A 15,353-nucleotide genomic window follows, 5' to 3' on the forward strand; every position below is an offset into this window, starting at 1 on the left:
CTTCACTCATTTAGCCTTTGTGTCTTTAAACATTCTCTTCCAATTTCTAAAACAACACATGCACTGGGTAAAAATAGAAAAGCCCCGTAAAATATTCAGGAAAAAGTTAATAACCACCACCAAACAACTACTAGACAGCATTTTGATGCGCTTTCCCCCTGTATATATTTTAAAATAAAGGTTTGCATACTGTGGTATAAAATATCTTGAAATGTACTTATTCAGCTTACATAATAATTATATTAAACATTCCAGAAATGTTTAATGGTGTACGGTGGCACATGTTTATAATCACAGCATTGGGGAGGCTGAGGCAGGAAGATTGCCATGAGTTCAAGGACAGCTTGAGCTACATAATCAGACCCTGTCTTAAAAAAAATAACCAAAAAAACCCCCAAACAACCAAAAAAAACACTACAAAAAGCAAAACAAAAAAATCCCAAACAGAACAAAACAACAACTACCCCTCCAAACCCACACCAACACTGCAGCCATAATCAAAAGCTTATTGAATGCCTTCCCCCATACCCAAGTCCATTCTTATGATCAGATGATCTGGAAGATTTCATAAATGAGTGGGCTTTTAAGAATGGTAGGGTTTTTGAGAGGTGCAGACAAGGAAGATGTCCATTTGAGGAAAGAAAGAGGAATGAATGCGTGAAGGCAGGAAGACCTAAGGGGACACACAAACTTGTGCAACACACAGGGAGTACTGGGCACTAAGGAGGGGGCTTGACACAGGCAACCCATGGGCTGGGAAAAAAGAAGGATAACAAGAACAGAGGCGTACAGAAAAAGGTGTACGAGCGCCCCTGGTGTTGGTGGGAAGGTGGTCAGTGGTATCTCTGGAGGGAGGATAACTTTCAGTTCAGCTGGTAAACATAAAGCAAGAAGTTTGCAAAAACTTTCTCACACCAAGAAATTATGCTCTGAAAGAACAACAGGACGGTAGTGCTGGCTGGAGTTACCAGAGTCAGAAGCGAGTTTTCTTCCAAGGCAGCAAAGCAGTGAGGCTTGGGGTCAGAGACATCTCTTCTGTGACAGGAATAGGCAAGCTAAGCACATCATGAGCACCCTTAGACTAAAATTCTGAAATCCAAAATTCTCCAAACTCTGAAACGTTTTGAGTCTTGACATGACACTTAAAAGGCTTTCGATTTAGGAGTATTATTTTTGGATTAGGGTTGCTCTATCAGTAAAATCTATTGGAATATTCCAGAACCTGAAAAACTCCGAAAAAGAAACTGTTCTGGTCCAAAGTAGTTCGGATGAGACACCCAACCAGTCCAGGGAAAGAAAGATGAAGGTATTCCCAGTGATCCTTCCTGCCTCCTTCCCTCTCTTTGTGGTGCTGAGGATGGGACACGGGCCTCAGGCACACAAGGCAAGTGCTCTACCACCGAGCTACACCCTCCCCAAGTTGCTTAAAGAAAGAGGAGAGACCATCTGCTAACAGAGGAGAGAAAGTGGGGACTTGGAGGATATTAGTGAGGGACTGGAGCAGAACTAGAGTAACCCTGGGTGGCCAATTTGGGCTGGAAAGCATGAGTTTGGAGCAGGGCAGTGAATGGGGACATACAATCTTCCCTCGCTCCCTCCGAGTCCCAGGGAAATGGGTAAGCACTGAAGGTCTAGATAAGGCTGAAGGTCCTGCGAGAACAGTCAGCAGTGGACCTTCCACAAAATGGAAGGAGGTTCAAAGGGACCTATCAGATGGGTGGGGCGGGACAGGAGACGCCAATTACCTAGAGGGGTTTCTTTAGGGGAAAGAAGAGGAGAAATGGTGGTCTCAGTTATACCAGTATACTTCAGTACATATGTACAAGTACTGCGTAGTTGGGAAATAATTCAGAGAATAAACCAGTTGACTGAAATAAACACGGAACTTGATTTTCATAATCTACTCTCTTATTTCTGAATCGAACAATTTAAAAACAAAGAGAAAAATATATCAACTTTAGAAATAATGTGACAGCTGAGTCTTCAGTAAGCATGGAGATTAGAGGGCTGTAACACAGGAGGGTTTGGCTGGCTGCCACCTGGCAGCTCACTCCCTGCATGGGAGGACCGGCTTAGGTTAATGATGCAGCTGAAATTACCTAAAAACATTTAGGTTACAAACTATATAGTAGGTAGAGTAGCTAGCCACAGAAAAAGGGTGCCTCCCACAGAAGAGGTACAAAGAAAGCGTGTCAGTATCATCAAAACATAGGGAGAGCGTTCACATCAGGAAGAAGTTTACTTTTCTGTCTCAAACTCCTATAAAACTGTAACACTGTATGGCACATGTCAAAACTAGCAGCTATAAATTCTCAAATGCACAAACAAGGCTTTGAATTTTTAATTATGCAAGATATTGGAATGTTAATAAGCAAGAAAATGCAGTAGGCTTTTTTTTAACCCTATAGAATTAGAGTTAATCACTTGTACACTGCAACTTAATGATGTACGATGATTTGAGAAGATGCAAGACCTTGAAGTTAAAAGCTGTTACCAAACTTTAAACTCTAAAATCTACATGTCATAAATATTTTACACTAAGAGTTAAAAGGAAGAAGGCAACTACAAAATTAACAGAAGAAAAAAGTACACACAATACCTCTGGATTCATTATCCCTTCTTTTTTAAAACAGCTGTAAAACATGTCCATGGAAAATACTTCACTCCAAAGATATCCGTAATACTGGCCATCATATCCCCCTGCCAAATGTCCAAAAGTAGCTGGCATATTTGTGCCTTTAAAAGAAGATACATTTCAATCACCATGAGAGCAAGCGTTAATTACCAGATTCTCAGCTAGCTACGATTTCCCTTTAAGGACTCTGTGGGAGGAGAGGGTGACTGATAGGATCTCACCTCTGGTACTTGGGTTATGTGTACCCTTGGCCAAGATGTTTACAAACCTCTCTCACCCATAGCTCAACCTCAGAACTGGTTTCTGCCTAAGCTCAGGAATGCCTGACAATAGTTTCAGAGGCTTTGTTCACACCCACCAGGTGGTTTGATATTCCCTCAGTCCTTCTTAACCCTTAAATATCTAGGTGTCTTATTGGCCTGACTTACTCGGTCCAGTTTTTCTAGGTGCTGAAAATTCAACCCAGGGCCTTGTGCCTGTGAGGCAAGTGCTCCGCCACAGAGCCACACCTCCTAGTCCTTTGCCACCACTAAACTATCTAAAATGTCTCAGAATAAACTGGTACTTGTTTTAGATGAGTTCTGAAACAAAACTCTATTTGAAAAGCAAAAACGGTTTTACCAAGTCAACCTATCTCTGGTGCTACCTTAGGAAGGGGCCTGTAGAAGTGGGCCTAAAGGCAGAGCTGCTGTATGGCTTAACATAAACAGGTTACCAAAGGAAGTGAGGAGGCTACAGTGACTCAAACAACTATCCTTATCTTTATTATCTCTCTCTATATGGCTGATTCATTGTATAACAATTTTCTCAGTGAAAGAACTTCACCTTACCCACTACATACAAACACACATCTATTGGCCTAAAATACATAAACATACACACTAATGAATCTCATAAGCTTCAGGCTAGAAACTGGCAGTCAAATGTTGTAACTGACCTCAGAACGGAATCAGAAACAAAGGAGAAGTTCATGCTTCTCTGTAAAATTTTCCCTTCTGCCATCTCCTGACTGAAAATCAGAAGGAAGTCCTGGTGCACACAGGCAGGGAGGAGCCAGGAGGGTGCTGCCAAGTGTGAATGGCTCTTTTGGCTCCTGGGAGCAGGCCAACCGCTCATGCCTGATTACACTAAAATGCTGTGAATCTGGAGCCACCTTTCCTTCGAGCACATTTGGACAGGATAACTCATGAGGGGATAGTATGCTTATCTGAAAGTCATAGCCTGATTACAGAAATGAAAAAGAAGCAAAATTAGGCCTGAGTAACTCCACCAGCCCTGCAGTGTTAGTATTCCCTGTGCTTCACAGGAAAAGGGAGCTCAGGAATTGTACAATTTACATACCTGGAGTAGCTGCAACACCTAAAATTTCTGTGCAGTATTTGGCATATTCACTCGCGGCATCCAGGGACGTGTTGGTGTGGAGAGACTGATCAACTTTGCTCAAGACAATCTGGCGTAGGGTCAGAAGACCTGGTGACATAAAAATCAGCACATTTTGAAGAGAGAACCACATTGTTCTAACGTGACAAGATCACAGATTTCAAGAACTGATTTCAGTAGAACTCGTCATAAAATGAGGAGCAAGACATAGCATTACTTTTACGATTTAAAAGATTTATTTTCTTGGGTATATCCTAGAATTTTTCATTCCAATATACTTAGCATGCTTCCCTCTACATATTAGCACCTATGGGGCACTATTATTACTAAAGGGAAAATAAGGTTTATATAAAAAGCGGCCACGAATTTCACGTTAAGAAATTCCCATTTATTTTCTTTTTCTAAGTTTAGAAGTCATACCTGTGTTGACCAGTCTAGAAGCAACGAGCTTTTCAAGCAGATCATCTGGAATGGGACTCCCACTTTTATAGTGTTTTGACAGTCTCCGGAGGGAGTCTATGTCCCACACCCAATTTTCAAGCATTTGTGATGGCACCTCTACAAAGTCAGTTTCCACATTCGTTCCACTAAATCGTGCAAAATCAGTCTAGAGAAGAAGCAAAGGTATTTTTGTAAAGCATTGAATGAAAATTACGTAATGAACAAAGTAAGCTCAAGGCCAGCCTGAACTGCATAACGAGACCCTTGCTCAAAAAGACAAAAAAAGAAAATTATGTGATGATTATAATTAAAACTCACCAAAACTCAAGGCAAAATCAGACACCTGTGCTGTTGAATGACATGTTAGAATAACCTCAAGTGAGTGAAAATAAAATACAGCAGCCAAGTAATATGAAAAACAACTTTCAAAATACTCTGTACTGAAGTACTGCTTTATTTTTAAATTACAAACAAATGTGGAAGAATCAATAAGAAATCCTAACTAAAAAAAAAAAAAATCAGTCTAAGCTCACAAGCTTTAAAATTTGAAAGTAAAAGTGTGTTAACATTTTTTTCTATTAAAATGAAGAGAACCACAAGACAATAGCTCTGCTTCAAGCTGCTTGCTTTTGTTTACGAAATACCTGCCTCTCTGATGCACTCATAACTCTGCTGCTTAACTATTTAGTTTATGTTAATTAACAAGTTAAATTACCACATCCCTATCTGATACCCATTGTGTGTGTTCTAAACCTTTAAATCAGTGGTTCTAAGATAACCAGGCTAGGGAAGGTCTGAGTTGGACCTTTTGCTTTGTTTTGGTACCAGGAATAGAACTCATGACCTCAGGCTTGCCAGGCAAGCACTTATGCCACTGAGCTATATCCCCAGCCCCTGGACTTTTTGGATTGGGTAGAAGATGGTACCTTAAAATAAAATCTCTTCAGTGAGAGTTAAGTTTGTAAATTACTTATAAGTAGGATGGGTTAAATACTGTAGAAAAAGAGAAATAGAATATGTTCAAAAGTCAAAGCACTGCCTTTCGGCCAGAACCACCATCTTCCAGTAATTTATCAAAATGACGGACACAAAGGGAAAGAGGAGGGGACCCCTGTATATGTTCTGCAGGCCTTTTAGAAAACATGGGGTTGTTCTTTGGCCACACACATGGGAATCTACAAAGAGGGTGAAATTGTAGACATCAAGGGAATGCGTACTGTGAAAAAAGGAATGCCACACAAATATTACCATGGTAAAACACAAAGAGTCTACAATGTTAACAGCATGCTGTTGACACTGTTGTAAACAAGCAAGTGAAGGGCAAGATGCTTGCCAAGAGGATTAATGTGCGTATTGAGCACATTCAACACTCAGAGGGTCGAGATGGCTTCCTGAAACGTGTCAAGGGAAATGATCAGAAAAAGAAGGAAACCAAAGAGAAAGGGTCCTGGGTTCAGCTGAAGCGCCAGCCCACCCCTCCCAGAGAAGCGCACTGCGTGAGAACCAATGGGAAGGAGCCAGAATTGTTGGAATCTATTCCCTATGAATCCATGGCATAAGCTGGGGATGGAGCTCTGCCATCCAGCAACTAACTGCTGCTAAGTGTCCCAGGCCCCACTTAAAAACAGAAAAACCACCCTGTGTTGTAAGGATGGTTTTCTTAATTGAACAGGTGTGTGGTGCCTTTAGCTCAGAGATAAAATACTGGGAGCAGATTTTCATTCTACCTAGTTAACTGTGTCAGGTCTTTGCTCTTCAGTGTTTTTCTTGCAGAAAGATATGCTGAGGTACTGTGTAGATATAAATCCAAATGGCCAAATATTTATGAAATATTTATATTGGCTTGAAATCCTATAAATCACCATGGGGAAAAGATTTATCAAAATAAATGGAAGTCACTGCAGTTAAATAAATAAATGGAAGTCCATTTCAGTTAAATTGTTTAAAGCAAAAAAAAAAAAAAGGTTAAAGCACTTCTAATAAAAATAAAGGACTGAGTCTAAGGGCTTCCACTCAGAGGTTAAAAAAGAAAGGTTTAAAAGAATTTCAATAAGCCAGTTGGATGCCATGGTATATGCCTATAGTTCCAGCTACTTTTAGGGCTGAGGCAGGAGGACTGGTGAGTTCAAGGCTAGCCTAGGCAAGGGCTGGGGATACAGGTCAGCAGCACAAGCGCTTGCCTGGCAAGTACAAGGTCCTGAGTTCTATTCCTGGTACCAAAACAAAGGCTAGCCTAGGCACTTTAGTGAGATCCAGTTTCTGAGTAACAAAAAAAGAGGAAGTGGGCTGGGGATATAACTGAGCGCTGGGACTACATGTGTGTGCCACCACACCCGGCTTCCCCGTTGTTTTATTTTTTTCAGGCCAGTGTTTTATAACCTTCACACTGTCCACAGAACAGCTGTGAAACTGTTGTTGGCAGAGGAGACTCAGAAGTGGCCCGAGTGGGTCATTTATAGAAAGGGGGCCGCCATTCTGTCATCTGTCCCTGAGCCTGGGTCCTGTTCTCTTCAGATGCCTCACATTCCAACCTTTTCTCCCTGACTGCATCCTCCCTGGGGCTCCTACCAGGAGAGAAAAGGAAGGCAGACTTAAGCTCTGAGAAGCAGCAGATGGGATGCCGAGTCAGCAGCAAATAACCCGTCTGCTTTTGGCCCAGGGCAGAGGCACAGATGTCAAAACACCACTGTACATTCTGCCGTCCTCTCGTTATGCAAAAACACATTTTACTTGACTTCCCATTGTAATCGCACTGATTCCAAGTCACGAAGAGCTGTAAGGAGACTGAATTCATGCGGTACTGGAATTAGGCCACCTTTGCTGAGAAATTCTTCAAGAAAGAAGCAAGGATTCCCAGAAATAAGAGTGTTTTGCCTCACTTGGATATGTCATATTCTAACATTGTGTCCTACATGAGACATAAAACAGTAACAGCCAATATCCATTAAGTCTTCACTGTGCCAGACACTGGATTAGGCTCCTTACGTGAATCATCTGATTTATTACATCCTCAAGCAATTATGGGACAGGACTTTTTTGCTTATTTTTTTATTTGTTGAGACAGGGTCTCCCTGGTAGTCCAGGCTGACCTTGCACTCACCATGTAGTCCAGCTTGGCCATAAACTCAGTGATCCTCCTGCCTCAGCCTCGCAAGTGCTGGATTAGAGGTGTGCACCACCATGCCTGGCTATGACATAATTATTATCTTCCATTTTGAGATAAGGAAACTGAGGCATACAGAGACTAAAGATAGCAGTAGGCTTTGAATAATTTACAGTTCTTAACCATGAATGCTATCATGTATCTCTTTTAGATGAATGGGGAAAAGAATGAAATCACAGTTGTCTCCTGCGCTTCCTCCTCTTTGGTAGTAATAAGGATTCCACTTAGAGGGCACTCTAGCCCTGAGCTACGTCTCCACTCCTTTTTATTTTTTGAGACAGGGTCTCATTAAGTAGTCTGGGTTGGCTTTGGACTTATGATCCTCCTGCCTCAGCCTCCTGAGTAGTTGACACCATTATCCAGTTAAATGAATGATATTTTAAAATGACTACTCTTGGAAAAGATCTAAAATAAAGAGGTCTTCTATGAAGCTTCCCCTTTATGTGGAGAATTAAAGTGAGGTTTCAGTGGGGTTCCTTAGACATTTGGCTGCTTCTAAATGCTGAAGGGTTTTCAAAGATTGAACTTAAGCCTGAGGTGCAAAGGCCAACCTTTGGAACCAACTATCCTGAATTTGGGATTTTCTGTAATATTAACTGCATTTGGGCCCAGCCCAGGAGGGCGCTTGTTTACCACACTGGTCAACTGTGTAATTTTATAACTGTGGTTTTTAAATGGTAACTAACAGCAGACAGAGGCAAAAATCATGTGATCTGCTAGCACATACAACAAAAATGTAAATCTTATATATCCTGCTTGTAGAAAGATTTTTCACTCAGTATTTTTTCACTTAATATATATTTTAGTTATAAAACAATAAGAACAAAACATTTAAAAATAATCTCAGTTATCTGGCAACTCATCACATCATTGCGAGAGACAATTTGACCTTAAGAAAAGTTTAATTTTATGAAAAATTTAAGTTGGACTGTTTGTTCATATGGGTGTCAAACCATGCTTAAAAAAGAACCTGGCATCTATAACCCCAGCACTTGGGAGGCTGAGGCAGGAGGATTACTCTGAGTTTGAGGCCAGCCTGCAAAACATAGTGGGACCCTGTTTCAACAAAACAAAGCAAAACAACACAATATAACAAAAAGAAAAACAAAAAACGCCCCTCAAACCTGGCAATGAAACCAGCTTCTCTTTTGCAATAACCATGCATAAAAACATCCAATCCTGAAGCTGAGTAGTAGAAATGACCTAACTGACCACGCACTTCCCTTCACTGAGAAAGATGAGATGCGTCAGAACAGCATGGGGTGTATGAACGATGACAGAATCCTGCTCCAGGAGACGGAGCAGCTTCACCTGAACATGAATCCCTAAAGTCGCAGATGCAAGTATAACCTAAAAACGAGCTTCACTCAGTATTTTCAGATAAGGGAGAAAACCTCAAGTTACAAAAAATGTGAGTTTGTGTGTGTGTGTGTGTGCGCGCGCGCGTGCGCTCGTGTATGAGCTGTTCAGTATAAGAAAATGAACAAACAAATATTGTAACTCATGAGTTACGAGTTAAAATAAGAATCAAGGCAGTTATGTCATGCAGAGTAGAGAAGAGAGGGCTTATTCTACCTAAAAGCCATGTGTGGGGGAGGGGACAGCTAAGGAACAGATCAACAATGTATTCTACAGAACAAAAGGAAGTGTTTGCACGGAGTAAAAGCTAAAAATAGCTCCATTGCTCACTAATTTCCCAAAAGTCAAGTCAGCTGTTTCTCTGTGAGCCCTTTGGGCAACATCATTTAAATATTTTTCAAACGAAGAAGACAAAGAATCTACAAAATTCAAAAGCTCAATTTCCCACAAACAGCTAATTCTCTGACAAAGGAACACAGTCAGCCACTATGCCGTCCACACAAACCCAGGCGGGACATGTTACGATCCAGAAGAGCAATGTGATCTCACACACAAAACACCACGGCTGCTGAGTACTGCTCACTGCTGGTCATAGCACTGCCCAGTACATTTAAATTGTAATGCAAAGAACCCTACAAAGTATTTGTATAGTTTTCCATGTGATCAATTTGAAGGTGTGGGAAGTAGTAGCTTAGAGGCCTTGATCGCCTTTCATTATGCTACTATACTTCCTACATAAAACTGAATATTATTAAAAGTAAAATGACTGAAATGAGTCCAATTAACAAATAATTCTGCAGATTGTAATTCAAAGTTTTAGCACATGTTTGCTGAAGGAAATGTCTTGACAATAAAGTCCTAGATGGTAACATAAACTTAGAGCCTTGTTACCCTCAGAGGTTCTTCAGAGGAAGAAAACAGTATAAATGAGATTTTTCTTGTTATCTTTTCAATGGACAATAGGATACCTAAAATATACTCCATTACAGACTTTTACAAAAGATGATTTGATGCCATAGACTGACTTGTATATTTATATACTGCCCTAATACAAACTGAAGTAAAAACATCATGTGACTTCTGCTGTATTTGAAGGCCAAAGCAGAGTTGGGGATGGTGGCACATGCCTGTAATCCCAGGACTCAGAGGCTGAGGCAGGAAGGTTACCCTCAGTTTGAGGCCAGCCTGAACCACAGTAAGACCCTAGCTCAAAAAAAAAGCTGAAGTATTACATGTTACTGTCCCAAGTAAGAAACCGGTTGCTTCTACTGGTTCTGAGTATTAGTATTATTATCATTGCTATTATTATTATTTTGGTTCTCTGAGATAGGGTCTCGCTTTGCAGTGTAGGCTGGTCTTGAACTCACTGCGAGATTATCCTGACACAGCCTCTTGAGGGCAAGGATTACAGGTGTGCATCCCTGTATCAGTCAGGGTTTTACTGGAGAAACAGATATAACACAGGATGTACAAATGTATAAGAAATTACAAGACTGGCTTATGACAGTCAGCCAGAGAGTTGTATGGGGAAGCGTGCAGAGGGTGTCTGCACACTGAAGACCGAAGGGATCAGTCCAGGGTCTGGGGTTCATTGCAGAGTTCCGTGCAAGTCCGTACTGGGAGGCTGATGAGTCTGTGACAGAAGGCTGAAGGATCCAAGGTGGAAGCTGAAGACTAAGTCCAAGCTGAAGGTGAAGACTGGAGCTCCTCCAAAAGGAATGGAAGCTCCTCTGTCCTTCTTCATTTCCCTTTTATATTATCTAGGTGACGATCCACCCTAGGGTGATCCTCTACACCCTAGGGTGGCTTCTCTGTACCCTCTAGGGTGTAGAACTGCTGAGCCAACTGCTTAGCCAAGTTTAGTTATGCTTCTAAACTTCTCAAGTTAACACAATCAATCAACCACTACAATCCCCACGCCTGGTGTTGGTAGTAGTATTTTTATGATAGCAAATTTCAATTAAAAAAAAGGAAATTGCTAAATTCAATAAGTGAATTTTGTTCAGGGAAAAGGATAGGCTTCAAGTGGACTTATCTTGGGTGTTTGAGGTGATCCACTACCGATTTTGTAGCAGTCATTCCCTATTGTGATCTGTCTGATACCCAAGTATGAAATGGGGAGGGGTGTCTTTTAGCTCCCAGATCTTGCTGCGGTGGTTGCACCTGTCTGCACTCCCACCAACAGTAGAAAGGGTTCCTTTGTTCCCACAGCCCTCCAGCATCTGTTACTGGTTGATTTTTCTGACGGCAGCCATTCTTTCCGGAATGAGATGGACTCTCAGTCTTGTTTTAATTTGCATCTTTCCAGTGACCAGTGATGCTGAGCATTTTTTCACGTATTTATTGCTCTTTGTATTTCTTCATCTAAGAAGTGTCTGTTCATTTCAGATGCCCATTTTTGGACTATGTCTTTAAATTTGGGGGGCCTTATTGTTTTGAGTTCTATATATACTAGATTAAGTTAGTCCTTTGTCTGAGGTGTAGCTAGTTAAAAGTTCTTCCATTCTGTGGGTTGTCTTTTCCCTCTGTTGGTTTCTTTTGCTGAAAAACAGTCTCTTCTTAGAGGTCAGAGATCAGGTAGCTGTAGGTCTTAGAGAAGGCATCAAAGGTGACCTTGGTAAAGTTGCCAGAGGGGCAGTGCAGTGCCACACACAGGTGTAGCCGTCATAGCAGCAGCTTCTTGGGCACAGGGGCTGAGACGACGCCAGTGCCTCTGGGAGGAGCGATCAGACACACCGACAGAGCCCCAGGGACAATGCAGACATAGCCTCTTGGATGGCAGTTGCTATCTCCTTGGAGCACTTTACCCCTAGACAAACTCATTTGTTGTAGTTCCCAGTAGCAACAAATGACTTAAACCCGGTTGACTGGCCAATGTAAGTTTGCTTCTGCACAAGGACGATCTATAGAACTTCACCCCTGAGGGATGTGCCCAGGAATAATCTCAGACTCCCTGATGGGCAGGGAGAAGAGAGCAATCACCTCCTGGACCTTGATCATCATGGCCTTGACCAGCTGGCCTAGCTTGAAGACACAGTGATCCACTCCTTGTCCTAGGCCCTGCTACTGTGAGCTCTGAGGCCTTGGCCTTGACCTTGGCCTGGCTCCTGCTGCACCCAAGGCACTGAGGGCTGACACTGAATCCTCTGCAGAAGCTGCCTCAGCCTCCTATGACTGGGCTCTGGGGCATCTGGGGCCTCTAGGAGCCACTGGGCCCTCACTGTACTAGTCTTATCTGGTGTTTGGTATTTCAGGAGTAAGAGGCAATTTTTCTTTTTTTTGAATCCAACCCTACCCTATGAATTATGACATGACAGGCAAAGTAGATAATTAATAATTCTGCTACTTAAGAACTTTTCTTTCTTTAAAAACATATTTTGGGGGGATGTGGACGTAGTTCAGTGGTGGAGTGCTTGCTTAGCAATGTGTGAGGCTCTGGCTTTGATCCCTCACACAGAAGAGGAGGGAGATTTTATACATATATAGCTTCATTTTTCCTTCATTAAAAAAATACACGTAGAATATGCAGTAAACAAACAAAATAAGCATGTTCCCAAACAGAAATAAAGATGATAAGGATTCACATTTTGACTTGTGACATTAGTTAGCACTCATTCTAAGTGTGCATATAAATAGATCCTGGAAGAAGTCATGTCTGACTGTAACTGTGCTGGAACAGGGCTGGGGGAGAGATCGGGGGAGGCAGAAGACTACTGGTAAACAGCTCACAGTTCTCTTGGATGGAAACCTCAACAGTCAACTTTGCAGAGGGAGGCGTGGCACTGGACAAACTCCTTCCTTCCACATTATCACCGGAATACCATTCATTAACTCAGGAGAAAAGTCTGTCCGATGAGAATACCAGCTTCAGACTGCATGAGACATGCTGCCTCTGCTGCCCAGATGACAGCAAAGGCAGTAACAGCTAGGCAGACAGGACTGGTCATCTGCAGCAAGGCCTTCTCAGGCTCTGTTCGCTTGGACAACGGGGGAATAACAACAGTCATCTACCTCAAAGGGTACTGCAATGATAAAGTGAATGAAGGAATGCAAAGCTCCATGCACAGTGTTCGGCACATGGTGTGTGCTCGGTAAATCTTGGCCTCCACTCTCGGCTGGCCCAGTCTGCCTGTCCCTGTCCACGTGCGGCCTTGGTTGCTCTGACCACACTTGCCCTCAGCTTCCTTCAACTATTACTCCTTAGCATTACAGCCACATTTCTCTACAACGAAACCAGCACCATCCCCAATACTCCAACGGGCTCATTCTGCTCTTACTTTAGGACTAGAACTTCTACATTATCAAAAACAAATACAATTCTCACTGGTTGCTATCACCTTCCAGACAACTTTACCCAAAACTCAGTGAGGGTAAGCATTTGTGAGTTCTCTTGACCAAGAAGTGACAGTAAGTTGCCTTGTGGTTTCCGCTCTTCCCACTTTCGGTTTGATCTGAAAAGGATCAATCCTGGATAATTCAGAACTGTATAATTCAGTTATACATAAGCATGGCTATAAGGATACTTCAAATATTTATAGTACTTTATGCTTTTCATATATTTATTTAATTTCCCCAACCTGCCAGAGAAGTAGGCAAGAACCGTTGCTATTCTCATTTTGTGAATTAAAAAAAAAAATGAAACTGTTCACAGAGGTCAAATAACTTGCCAAAAGACTTTATAGCCAGGTTCACAAATGATTTTTAATCCAGTGATCATCTTTATCCAGTGTCCTTGTCATAACAGGGTGCCTTCCTGACTAATACAGGGTATGTTTATTTAGAGTGTGCAATTTAAATATTTAGAACATACAAGATGTTCTAGTAATTTTTTTTTTTGGAGACAGGTCTCACTATGCATTCCAGGCTGGCCTAGAACTCACGGGGATCCTCCTGCCTCAGCCTCCAGAGTGCTGGGATTATAGGTGTGCACCACTATGCCTGGCTATTTCATATCACATAATTTGAACTTTTTGACTGTCCATCCCTTTCACTTTTAATTAAAAAAGCTTTATTGTCATTCTGATGTTTCCTTAAAATCATTATCTCATTATATTTCAAAATTCATTAGTACTGCTCTTAATGCACATCATACATAACCTAAGAAGCCATCAAAGTGCAGCTGGGGAGAGGCGTTGTTCTTCTATTCTGCAGAAGTTCAAAAGCCCACTAACAACTGAGAGGCCAAACCACAATCAAGATATGAAACAGAACAGATACCAGTGATACCTCCTCTTGATTGCTATCTCCAAAACTGCCTACTCTGCAGTGTAAACAAAGAAAATGTGAGCGAAACCCAACTTCTGAATGGTGAGATAGGAGACATATTGAGCTAGTCTGTCCACATGTCTGAAAACTGGAAGTTCAAGCCGACAAATTCAAATGTTATTGTGACAAGCTCAAACGAGCTCTGCGGGTCATCAGACCTGCAGAATGTCACAAGGAACAGCTCAAAGGATGAGCTTCTGTATCTTAAAACCAATCTACTGAATATATATGGCAACTTTTTTTATTCACTACACATTTCTCAGGTAAGTCAAAAGTACTGAACATAGAAGTTATGGATCCCCTTATTTACTACCACCCATTTTACATCAGTACGAAAGATTTTGGACTGACATTATAAAACTGCAAATGGATCTGTCTGTGCCCACAAAAGCAGTGATCACTTGTTCTAAATACCACTACCTAAAAAGTTCTTGAAAGATCACATGGCATCTGAAAGGAAAAACAGACAAAGAGATTTTTCAAAGATAATCTCATGAACACATGACCTAGCCAAGGATTATACCAACACTACTCATCAGTATGACACACTCTGCATTCATGAATAAAGTTCAGCAAAACTTTAAGAATTATTTACTGTTTTGAAAGAGCGATATCTAGCTGGTGAATGCAGTGTGTGTGTGTGTGTGTGTGTTCAGTTATGAGTCAGTTTTAAAATGTCAGTACCAAAAAACATTTTCTAGTACTGAACTGGCTATCTCACATAACGTAAAAGCCAGGCATGATGGTACATGCCTGTAATTCCAGCTACTTGGGAGGATGAGGAAGGAGAATCACAAATTTGAAGCTAGCATGAACCACTTAGTCAGGCTCTTGGCAAGTCTCAAAATAGAGTTAGTGACAGGTCCCAGTAGAACAGTGGTTACTTAGCATGCTTGGCCTGGGTTTAAACCCTAGTACTGTAAGAAAGAAAAAAAAAAATTGAAATAACAGGATGAAAAGATAAAATATAGAATTAATTTTTAAACAGAGTATGATGGCTGTGCTTCACTGTCAGCTTGGCTTAGGAGCCTGAGTATGTCTGGGTGGTCATGGAGTGTGAACTTGGGCCCCACATGTGGTCCCTTGCCCCTTCATCTCCAAGGCTGTTCC

At 41.6% G+C, this 15,353-nt stretch overlaps 1 protein-coding gene across 5 annotated transcripts in view; it reads right to left on the minus strand.

Annotated features, from left to right (window-relative positions):
• The window catches only part of Nln (neurolysin (metallopeptidase M3 family)), a 116,060-nt gene that overhangs the window by 8,709 nt on the left and 91,998 nt on the right, over positions 1-15,353 (minus strand). For all 5 annotated transcript variants that reach the window (XM_005392619.2, XM_005392620.2, XM_013518407.1 and 2 more), the window contains 3 exons: positions 4,436-4,622; positions 3,977-4,105; positions 2,600-2,736 (listed from right to left, as the gene is read on the minus strand). In XM_005392619.2, coding sequence (XP_005392676.1) covers positions 2,600-2,736; positions 3,977-4,105; positions 4,436-4,622 — 453 coding nt within the window. The remainder of the gene's footprint in view (positions 1-2,599; positions 2,737-3,976; positions 4,106-4,435; positions 4,623-15,353) is intronic.

This window comes from Chinchilla lanigera, unplaced genomic scaffold, assembly GCF_000276665.1.
Source record: "Chinchilla lanigera isolate Chin_1 unplaced genomic scaffold, ChiLan1.0 scaffold00045, whole genome shotgun sequence".
NCBI lineage: Eukaryota > Metazoa > Chordata > Mammalia > Rodentia > Chinchillidae > Chinchilla > Chinchilla lanigera.